The sequence below is a fragment of the Zophobas morio genome, unplaced genomic scaffold (assembly GCF_036711695.1).
Source record: "Zophobas morio isolate AGI-343-1 ecotype UQ-CSIRO unplaced genomic scaffold, CSIRO_AGI_Zmor_V1 ptg000021l, whole genome shotgun sequence".
Lineage (NCBI taxonomy): Eukaryota > Metazoa > Arthropoda > Insecta > Coleoptera > Tenebrionidae > Zophobas > Zophobas morio.
The window spans coordinates 5,693,308-5,705,290 of record NW_026972126.1 but is presented as its reverse complement, the minus strand read 5'-3'; the positions used below and the strand labels follow the sequence as shown (position 1 = coordinate 5,705,290).

At 30.9% G+C, this 11,983-nt stretch overlaps 1 protein-coding gene across 1 annotated transcript in view; it reads left to right on the top strand.

Annotated features, from left to right (window-relative positions):
* The first annotated feature begins 4,660 nt into the window (after nucleotides 1-4,660).
* The window catches only part of LOC135133054 (mucin-2-like), a 39,468-nt gene continuing 32,145 nt past the window's right edge, over nucleotides 4,661-11,983 (top strand). The window contains exon 1 of the mRNA XM_064061305.1: nucleotides 4,661-5,071. Within this exon, the coding sequence (XP_063917375.1) occupies nucleotides 4,814-5,071 (258 nt within the window). The 5' untranslated portion in view covers nucleotides 4,661-4,813. The remainder of the gene's footprint in view (nucleotides 5,072-11,983) is intronic.

Here is an 11,983-nt window from a genome sequence, read left to right as displayed (position 1 = left end):
ACGTTAACCAAAATTTGTCTAATCATCCCCACCACTAATGTGATGACGTCACTTCAAAATTGTACGTAGTAATTGGGTTTTAAATTGTATCAAATAGCATAGTCTTATACATGTAGTTTATGACTTCGAATTGAGATTTTACCGGAAACGTCCAGATTTTTGGAAAAAAAATCAAAATTAGGAAACAACATTTTGAGATTTAATTTGGAATCTACAAAACCGAATGCTTTGAAATCTTACAGATAGTTTACAGTTATGATAAGCATGATAAAATTTTAATCACAATATATTTAGTTATCCCCTCCAAAAAATTGATGACGTCACCCCAAAATTTTCCTGAATAAATTCTATCTAAAATGTACAAAATATGATGAGTCTCTTCTTGTGATTTATCATTCCATTCATATTTTTTGGATATGCACATATATAAAATTAATGAATGCGTGAATTTAATTTATTGATTTAATCAGGAGCTACAAAACCGAATGCTTTGAAATCTTGCAAATATTTTAAATTTATCATAAGCATGGCAAATTTTTGATCAAAATATATTTGCTCATCACCCCTAAAAAATGGATGACGCCACCCCAAAATTTTGCTGAATAAATCCTATCTAAAATGTACAAAATATGATGAATCTCGTCTTGTGATTTATCATTCCATTAATATTTTTTGGATTTGCATATACAGGGTTACCCAAAAAATTAATGAATGAGTCAATTTATTTTATTGATTTAATAAGGAAGTATAGAACCGAATGCTTTGAAATCTTGCAAATGTTTTAAGGTTATAAAGAGCATAATAAATTTTTAGTAAAAATATATTTGCTTATCCCCTCCAAAAAATTGATGACGTCAGCTCAAAATTTTCTATCTAAAATGTACAAAATATGATGAGTCTCTTCTTTTAATTGATCATTCCATTCATATTTTTTGGATTTGGATATACAGGGTGGCCCAAGAAATTTAATGAATGAGCAAACTTATTTTATTGATTTAATCAAGAACTACAAAACGGAATGCTTTGAAATCTAATGCGAAAAAACATAATAGGCATGCAGTCGTCACGTTTCCGACAGCGAGGGAAGTACTGTCTAAACTCTTTAGACCGATTTTTTTAAAGACTTAAAACCCGATTGCTCCTAAATTTTGCAGACATTTTAAGAATACTGTCAAAATGGTAAATCACTAATTAGAATATATCTGTTCATCGCTTCCAAAAACTTGATTACGTCATGATAAAATTTTGTTATGCAAATTTTACTTAAAATATAGCATAGCATGCCCCTTTTATATTAATTTAAAAACCATCCACTTTTCGAGCGTAAGCTAAAAGAGAATTGTAAACGAATCCATCGGGCGATTGACTACTTTCATGTTTTCTCGACATTTCATGGCCCTTAGAACACGAAAAATTAGGTCCCCTTATCCGTTTGTCTGCAGTCTGTCCGGATGTTTATTAGACATATAATCTCCGAAACTACTAGACTTATTGTTGATAAGTTTTGTATGTATATTAGGAATATTGTGTAGATGGTCAAATGCTAACCAAAATTTAATCGTCTCCACAAAAAACGGGATGAAAACCTCTCAAAATTTTGTACAATAAACATAATTTAAATTTCATAAAATAGAATACTGCTATACTTGTGCTTTATGAATCTGGCATGTTTTTGTTTAAAACTATTTGTGCTTTATTGTTCTTTAGTCACATAATACGTAGCCACGCAAACCTACTTAATGGTCCTGTGTTGTGAAAGTCTGCTTTGCAGGTGTAGGTTTTCAGTTCGTTCCCCTCGCGTTTCGATTTTTTTTTTATTAAATCAGAACTAGTTCGTTCCAAAATGTAATATAGTAATGTTACGCCCGTCTATATTTAATAATAGTAATAAAATAATAACTGTCATAATAAAGGTCCCTCACCCCTAATTATATTTGGACCGTTGTACTCCATTATAACTTAATTAATTGATCAGTCTTCTCCTCTGTTTCAAGGAGATAAAATCAATAAATTTTCTTTTTTTTTAACACAAATGCATGAAACCTCTGATGCTTGATACCTGAGCGTACTAATCATTGAACATCTTTCTACGTATAAACATAAACACTCGAAATTAAATATTAAGTTAAGTGTTTTTATTAAGAATACGTCCTTTTTCCCGTTGATTATCCGTTTTCAATATACTTTATATTGACCGCACTTGTGCGCACTGCGCCCCTTTGGAATTTGTGTGTTATTTACACCACTGGTTTTTACTTTATAAAGGTTATCAGTGTTTGCACAAAACAAAAATTGCAAAATGAAATTGTATAATTTTTCAAAGAATTTGTAGGACTGTTTTCGGGCGAGGGGGGAGCGCGGGGGAGCGCGGGGGACGGAACTTCTGTTGAAATAAATTTCGATCATTTTTTTAGGTTTAACGTATAGGGCTTATTGAAACAAAAAAAAGAATACAATTTTTCTAACAAAAATTCTAATAGAAACTTCTGCTTAAGCCGACCAAGTATTGTAGTAGGGTCTATTCGTCAAATGGGTTCTTTCATGTTTTCCCGACGTTTCATGACCCCTAGAAAATTAAAAATAGGTCTTCCGTTTCCGTTTATCTGCCGCCTAGCGTCTTCGAAATTACGGAACTGATGGTTGTCAAATTTTGTATGTATTTTGGGAACATTGTGAATATATAGTAAAACGACCACCAAAATTTGTTTGATAATTCCCTCAAAATATAAATGCTTAAAATAGCATTCTTGTACTTGTGGTTTATGACGCAACCTTAATTTTTACTCTAGGCATCCATGTTTTTCAGAACAACACAGATCGTCCTTTCCCAAAAAATTAATGATCTCATCCAAAAATTTTGCTGTATAAATAATATCTGAAACGTGCAAAATTATGAGCCTATACATTACGTCTATTCATATTTTTTGGATATCGAGTTTTTCCAACAAAAAAATACTCGAAAGTTGTTTCGACAGAACTTCTAGCGCACCTAAAGTAATTTTTTCTTTACACAATTTTCTGATGACGTCATCAACATTTTGGCAAGAATACGTATGTCAACTTGAATTGGTGCAATGTAATAATGTAAATAACAGTATTGTATTGCCAAAATTTTCTGGGAAAATGGAGCGAGCTGTTCTTGATTTAATCAGTAAAATAAATTGACTCATTCATTAATGAAGCAAATCGAAAAAATATTAATGCAGTGATAAATCATAAGTATAGACTCATTATATTTTGCACATTTAAGATAGGATATATTCAGCAAAATTTTTTTATTACGCTTATCATAACTTTAAAACATCTGCAACATTTCCAGCCATTCGGTTTTGTAAATTCAAAATTAAATTGTAAAATGTTGTTTTATAATGTTGATATTTTTTCCAAAAACCTGGACGTTTCGAGTTAAAACTCAACACGGAGTCATAAATTACTAGGACTATATTATTTTATACAATTTAAAATCCATTTACTATCTCTAATCTTCCCCACATTATTGGTGGGGATAATTAAACAAATTTTGGTTAGCGTTTTACCATCTACATGATATTCTTAATATAAATACAACAATCGACCCAGTACTTTCGGAGATTATCTGTCTAATAAAAATCCGGGACGGCAGACAGCGGACGGACAGACAGACGGAACCGGGAAACCTATTTTTTCGTACTATAGGGGTCATGAAATGTCGCGAAAACGTAAAAGTAGAGAGTCGGCCGACGGACTGGGGAAGTAATAAAAATAAAATTTTCCAAAATCTAATTTTATAATTTTTATAAGAGGATGGATTTATTGCACTGTACCTACTTACTTCAGAGACGACGAAGAGTCTAAGTAAAATGCAACTTCATTGCACAAATTTTAAATAATGTACTATCTGTAATTTCTAGTTGAAAATGAATTGCACAAAACTGCCAAGAGTTTTATGCAGTAGTGTACAGAATGACGATTTGTTTTTAATAATAAACTGTAAATTTATTTGTTCAGTGTCTGAGGGATGTTGATTACGTCATCTCAAAACCATTATTAAATAGGAGTATGTCAAGCAGTGTCACTTGAAATTTTGTGATACGTTTTTCCTGTTCAGAATGGTCCATAAAAATAATAAATACAATAATTTATTTTATTGATCCGTAACGTTTTGATTACTGTCTCAAAGTCAATATGTTTTTTGCTACAAAATGGTTTACATTGTTATTCCGGTAATTATAAAGCAAATATTTACTTAAGATTTTTAGAATACTCCTTGACATGTATCCGGTAAGGTGTGCAAGTTTGCGAGTTCTTTGTAAACAAAAAGATTATTTAGCAGTTGTGTTAGGTACTACTGAAGTGGAGATGTTTAAAGAACTTTTGCAAATAAATCTCTGTATGTATTTGTTAAAGGAATACGTTGAAGCAGTATACATTGAAATGACACCTAATACGTTAACCCTATTCATGACTAAACCCAGCGTAACACCCGACATTCCGTTTCCCGATGAAATCATAAATAAGCATTAAAAAGCACCGCTATGATCGCACGTTGTCCTCCAACCTCCTCCACAACACCAAATTCATACCTGAATCACTTTTCCCTCTTACTAATTCAGGGAGAACACCCTACTTGTTGGCATAAGTGACCGCCAAAGAATCAGTTAATCTTCGGCGATCGGCAAAATAAGATCGGCCGCCAAAAAAAGAGCGACCACTTTCAGTTTCATTCACGCGTCTAGTGATTCCAACGGTAGAGCGGCCGACGAACACATGTGCATTGAGAGAAAAAACTGTGTCATACGGACAATGCCACTTTGATGTTTTTGTAACTGAAAACATGCCAAAGTCGTACAAGATGAACTTTTTAAGTGCCATATTTTTTATTTTCGCCGTTGCGAACGTACTCGCGAGCGACTGTCCGGCCAAAAAGACCACTTCCAAGTTGATTTGTTATTATAGTAAATTGGCGCACGTTGATTCGTGCAAATGCTCACATGTCATCTTGCCAGCCGACGCCGATGTCAAGTCCATCGATAGGATCAGGGGACTGATCAAGGGGGTGAAGATTTTGATCACCGTCAACGAGTTCAATCAGGTATTTTGATTTTTGATCGTTGCCATTTTTTTAAATTTTACTTTTAAAGTATAGTTTGTCAAAAGTTTGATTTTTGACACCATTTTTGTCAAATTATAATCCGATAATTTTTCTCAGAATTGTTCATTCGATACATTATTATTACAAGGTTGCGAATTGCGATTATACACAAACTATACTTTAGTGTGATGCTGCTGTCAGAAAGAAATGATATCACGTAGAATTACAATTTTATCTATAAAAATTTAAATTTTTTGACTGAGTACATTCTCGGCCTAGAAACTTTCCCACATTCTAGAAAATGTGTAGATACATTATATCAGAATGCGATATTGGTTACGGCCTTCTTTTTATGTTATAACAAAGTGTGCCCAATATAAAAAAAAAAACAAAATTTGCATAATTTTTATTCTTATTGTTTACAAAAAATCAAGATAATCCAGTAAAGTTCTATAGTATTAAAATATAGTGAGTCGTTATTATTAGGAAAAAAACTTTTTAATATAGAAAAATTTATGGAGTAAATTTCTTAACGAAGACCGATTATTTTTCAAAAAATATTTAAATGGAATGAATCTTACTCGTGATAAAATTGTAAAATTTTTAATTTACGGACCCGCAGCTATCTTCTTTTTGAGTACAGCATTATGTGTTACGTTAAATTAAATCATTTTAAATACACTACACATGAAAATATTTATTCAAAAAATTGGATTGCAAATATTAAATTGTTATTGTTTGAAAATATTACACTACGATAATTATATCAATGAATTCAGAAAAAAAATCTCTATAAGTATCTCTAACGAACGTCGTTTAAGAAAAAAAGTTTAATGCTCTAGACAAAAACAAAAAAATTAAGCCTAACATTAATTTTCCAAATCAGATGGTAGTAGGTATATTTAAAACGATTTGATTTGATCTATACGCAATGCTGAAGTAGAAAAAATAAAACAACTGCGGAACTATTTTGTTTTGCAAACACACGTTAATGTAACATCAGAACCTACTTGCTATGTTACTTAGTCGTTCCACAAATTTCAGGAGTTAAAAAAAAAGAAAAATCTGAATTTATTAAACCATACTTTTGAGGTAAAGCCAAGAAATCTTATTGAAAAATATGCATGAAAAAAAATTAGTAGTACATAATAGGAATACCAATTATTTTAATAAAATATATTTTTTTTTTAGAATAATAAACAAAATTTTGTTGATATTTTGTTGTCTAAGAAAATATATAGTGTTATAAATTATAAAGAGGGTTAAAAATAAATGGTCTTAAGCCGTTTATAAAACTTCCCTGGCTCTTTAGCATAACCAGTTAAACAAGTTCAGTTTAAGTGATGAATCGTGATAGCTAATGTAATGTAGATTAGCTACAAAAATAAAGGTTGATAATTAATTCACAGGTAATGAACTGAGTATAACATATAACTGTTTATAGTACAATGTAATACTAATAAATAATTGTAACAGGGTGATTCAAAAATTGATAGCTCTATGACACATTGTTACCGACTTTTTATTTAGTAAAAAAAAAATAAGTAAAAATTTCTTAGACCCAAATGTAGAAGACATAGGCCTTTACACTTATTTTTTTTATGGGACTTTCATTATTCAAACAAATTTTCAAAATATCGTCAGCTATAGTTTTTCATTTTATAATATTACAAACAACTTAAAAATTGTTCACAATGAATGTAACAACAATAGCTAATTTTTGTTTTTTTATTTACCTATTTAAATCGATAGTTTGTTCTTCTAAGTGAACGCCAAACTGATGTAAGGAATTTTTTAATGATTTTCCTCTAACTAATCAAGTAACCAGTGTACTTTATAATGCACCATTGAGTTAGTTCGTCATTTTTTAATCACCTTATATAAGCTATTTTTGAGTAATCAACGAAAGTAATTTGCTTCATTCGTTAATTTATTTAAAAATAAAAATATATTGGCAATAGACTAATATTTCGTTGCGTTTTTAGAAATTTATTGAATATACTCGTATTTTTTAAAGGGTACGATAAATATATTTTTATTTTCCTAACGTAAGCTAAGGAAGTATTGTAATCGAGTCTATCGACTACGAAAAAAGGTCTCTCGTTTCCGCCTGGCTGTCTGCCGCCGGTCCGCATTTTTATAATTTTGTATGGATGTTAAGAATATCGTTTAGATAATAAAACGCTAACCAAAGTTTGTCTAATTGTTTGTCCTTAATTAATTAATTAGTCCTCTTCTCCGTGTTGAAGAGACAAAATCAATCAAATTTCAGTCTGTTTTAACAGAAATGCATACTTTGACACCGATGCTGATGAATGTGGTAATTCTTTTGAACTATAAACATAAACAGTCGAAGTTAAAAAGTACTAGAAAATAAGAATAATAACCTTCAACCAATTTTTCTACCTACTTCCATATCTAAAGTGTCATTTTAAGTTGTCTTGACGGCTCTGATTTAGGTTTTAGACATGACTAAACAGTCACTCAAGCCACTGGCTGAAGTTTTTAGTTATGGCTTGAATTGCTTTTTGTCTTAAATTTTGACGTTTTGATCTCTGTTGTTGTTTTAAAATAGAACGTTGCATTCTGTCTGATATTACAACTAATTTTTCTGCCGACAATTTCAAATTTTAAAAGACTCTGAGCTTTTAACGACACTGAAGGCTAAATTGTGTTAATGATAGTACGTTTGTTCAGTGATTAATATTGAGCTTTGTATTGTTCAGTAGAAGTAATAGTTTAACAAAAATTTTTCAGAGTTTCTATAATTATGGTTTTAATTTGAAGTAGAAAAAACATATTTTTATATTTATTTTAAAAATAAATTGCTCGAACTACTAGAGGAGTTTTTTTCGATCATATGGTCCTATTAATCGTTATTCTATAATCATTCAATAATGTTGATGCCCTACTAGAATTTCAAAAAATTGGTCGAAGGTTATTTCGACAGAACTTCCCTCGCCTCTGAAATACAATAAAACAAATCCAACTTTTTCGAAAAATTATGAAATTTGACGTCATTCCATTGGTGGTGGGGATGATTAGCCCATATTTTAGTTAGTATTTAACCATCTACATAATATTCATAGAATGTGACAATAATCGGTCCAGTAGTTTAAGAAATTACTTGTTTGGTAAAAATGGATACAGACACCAGACAAACAGATCGCCAGACAGACAGTCAGACGGAAACGGGAGACCACTTTTTTTCCTACTCTCGAGGTCATGACACGTCGAGAAAATATGAAAGTAGCAATTCGGCCGATGGACTCGCTTACGCTTGGGAAGTGCGTTAAAATATAAAATTTCACTGTAGAAATTTAATTTTATTTAATAATGATGCCACAAATTTTTGATGTTCACCCAAAATTTCAAAATATTCGTTCCAGTAATTTCGGAAATTTTCTGAATCTAAGACCGAAAAATAAAAACAATGAAAGCAATGCATTCGAACAATTTGGGCACACAGTATGAATACTGATATTTAAAATTTTAATTAAGGTTACAAAAGCGGAAAATTTCGTATAAAATCACCTGGACAGTAGGCATCAAATATGACTTCTAAGTTTGAAAAAAAACTAGACGAACATCTAAACCACAATCAAAAGTTTCATTTTAAATCTAGATGTTTTATAAGAGACACGAAACGTACAACGATACAATACAAAAATAATTGTTCAAGTTCACAGTTTTTGATGAAAACTCTTCACAAGTCCTTCCTCTTAAAACTTTTTAAAATTTACTTCAAAATATTGTTCGCTCTGGACAACACCCAAGGTGTAAAAAAAATACCCACGTGCTGAAATTTTCTGTAAGCTTTCATGTCATCTTCTTCTAGCGTTTTCAGTTTTAACCATGCTGTAATGTTCCCGAAATCTGTCTTTTGCGTCAGTTTTGTTGAACTTCCTTGGAATTTTACCTTAATTTTATTTTTCTGTTCCTACGGCGATCTGTAATATATTTTCATATTAAATATTTATTTTTTAGCCTATTCTTTAATCTATCAACATCAACTATCTATAACTGGAAATCTGTTATTCATACTTCTTTAAATATTTACAGAACATTCATATACATCTATATTACTACCACACCGAAGGACTTTTTTTTGTTCACAATTTTCGTCAAATTGTCAAGTCAGGAATAAAACGTGGTGGGACCTTTCAACTTGAGCACTGTTTATTAAAGTTGTCACCTTTATTACTGTCTTATATTCAGTGTGTGAGTGTAGATATATTTTTCTAAAACCAATAATTTCAAAAAGTTTTTCAAATTTCACAAACTTCCCTATTTTGAAAAAGGTCACAGCTGAATATGCAGCAATGATAAATCTTTTATTACTCCTAGTCAGCATGGATTCATTGCCAGACAATCGACAGTAACGATCGTTAGCATTATTAACTCATTTTACATTGAAAGTGGCGAATTCGGGAGGTCAGTTATATTATATGTGATTTACATTGACTATTTACACACTACTGAATTGACATTATTCTTCCACAAAAACTCAGTAGATATGGTTTTTCTTATTTAATGGGCTCGTCGTGTTTTTTATAATACATTAATTGCATCTAATGTTAAGAATTACTAACTTCTGAATACCATTCCACGACGGGGATATCGTAAAGTTCCTGACTGAGGCCATTGCTTTTTACACTGTTCATTAATGATCTTCATTAATGTTTCCATTTTTTCTTTGTTTTTAGTCTGTATTTTCACTTAAAAGAGTTCAAATATTATTTTTTTCACTAGCAGCTATGAAGCATCCAAATGTCGACTCATTTAGAGGTAGCAAATTCAACTTTTGCGACCATGGGTTCAAAAAGAAGATTGAGGTTATGTACGCAATATTTTATGTGATTATTTCTTAAAAAATCAATAAATGTGGGCTACTAACATTACTTGAGTATACGCATGGTAGTTGGTAGACGGTAGAAGATAAAATGATTAATTCAGCGACAAGTGTAAACGGTTTTCTTTGTGTTGAAGATTTAGATTAAGTTTGATTAGAAATCAAAACAAAATCATGTTGCGTCAAAAAATTGAACGTTTATTTTTTCAATTTCTTGTCTTAGGGTTTCTACTAGTGAAAAAAATAGTATATTAACCACGGTTGCAAAGCCACTTCTAGATCTCGCGCTTAAGAGCCCTCGACGCTGCGCGTCTCGGGTTCTAATTTGCGCTCGGTCTAGAATGCTTGGCTTTGCAACCTTGGCTAATAATATACTATTTCAAACTGACTGGATTTTTTCTACAGAAAAAAAAAACAGAAAGTGCACATTCTTAACTTTAGCATCCACGTAAAATAAGTTCTTTTTCCTAGAAAGATATTTCTTATACTAGCATAATTATGCTATTTTTTTTTAACTTATATTTTCTTACATTGTTTTCTTGTATAATGTAACTGACCCGTTTCTGTTACTTATCCTGTAATTGAATCACTTGTTGAACAAAACATATTGAAATTAGTTGTTTTTTCACCTTCACTTGTTGAAGTGAGTTAAATTAAAATTCCAGAAAAGTAAGAAGCATAAGAAATATATAATTATAACTTACATTAGAAGAGTTGTTTACTAAGTTTTAAACAATTTGTTTCATAAGCATGCACCTTCATTGCAACGATTTTTACTTTCATTACATAAATAAGTTTTAATCGCATAACGATCTGCTCTCAAAATACTGGCTTCTTAAATGAACTGTTAGTCATTTTTCCGTAAGTTGTGTGTCTATTTAGAATTGTTATTTCGATGTCTCCTTTTGTCAAAAACAAAATTCATATTACGTTTGAATCTAGGCAAGTCTAGTTTTTATACTGGTTGATTCGTGATAAATTAAAAAAATATATCGCACCGATTCTCCACTTCAACATATTTTTTATTTTGTAATTTTAGGTTCTATAAATTCTGAGTTTTTTTCATTGTTTGTTTGTTTTTGTAAGAATATAGTAATTTTTTACATAAAACTTATAGAATAGAACCAGATGGCCCTTTATGTAAAATTTAACATCCTGGTCGCTCTGGGTACCTATGTAATACTAAAATATGTAAAAAATTTTGCACTTTCATCTTACCTAGTTAAGTGCTCAAGTAATTATGGTTTAATTTTTATAATCTATTTCTTCCTGTTGACACACCCATTCAGAGGCTGCCATCCAAACTAACCATATGGAAATACAATCCAAGACAAGAGCATCCAAAACTTATAAGCGTTTTTTTTCAGAAGCCTTACTATGTTAAGCTCATGTAACGGGCAAAGAGTTCCATCATGTATTTCAATTTTTACTCACTTGCTCGAATTATTAATGATTCGAATGCGTTGAATAAGACGTCAGAGGTGTGTGTGAGTAATATGCATTAATTTCCATTTATAAATAATGCATAATATCTGACAAAGGTCGAATCATAAATAATCAGTGCTCCTGAGATTATTGTAATCGGAACCACATACCGACAGAAGTAAGGATGTTTTTTGGCCAAAAATAGTTTTTTCTGTGACAATTAATTCTTGTTTGAATTTATAATTCTTAGCATGTTGACAAGGCTGCGAGCTATACATTATTTAGGTTTCACACAGTAACAGCGTGAATAAATTTTTCATACAATTATTGTAAAAATGCCGACCTTGTAACCTAGTTACAGATTCCCAGAGTAATCCTTGATAAAAATTTTCCCCCATGGCATTTCCAGCCGAAGTGTAATTTGGTTTATTTACTATATTTGGATGAATTAGTCTGATGCAAAAACTGGTTGTTAACATTTGATTAATTTCTATGAATGGTCGTACAGGTATGTTAAATATTTACCGAGTGCCGTCGGCTGGTTCCATTATATATAGTTAAAAATATTAAATCATAAATCACGCTTCGCTAAATTATGTTTTAGCATTTACTTGCCGATTAAAAAAATAAGCGCG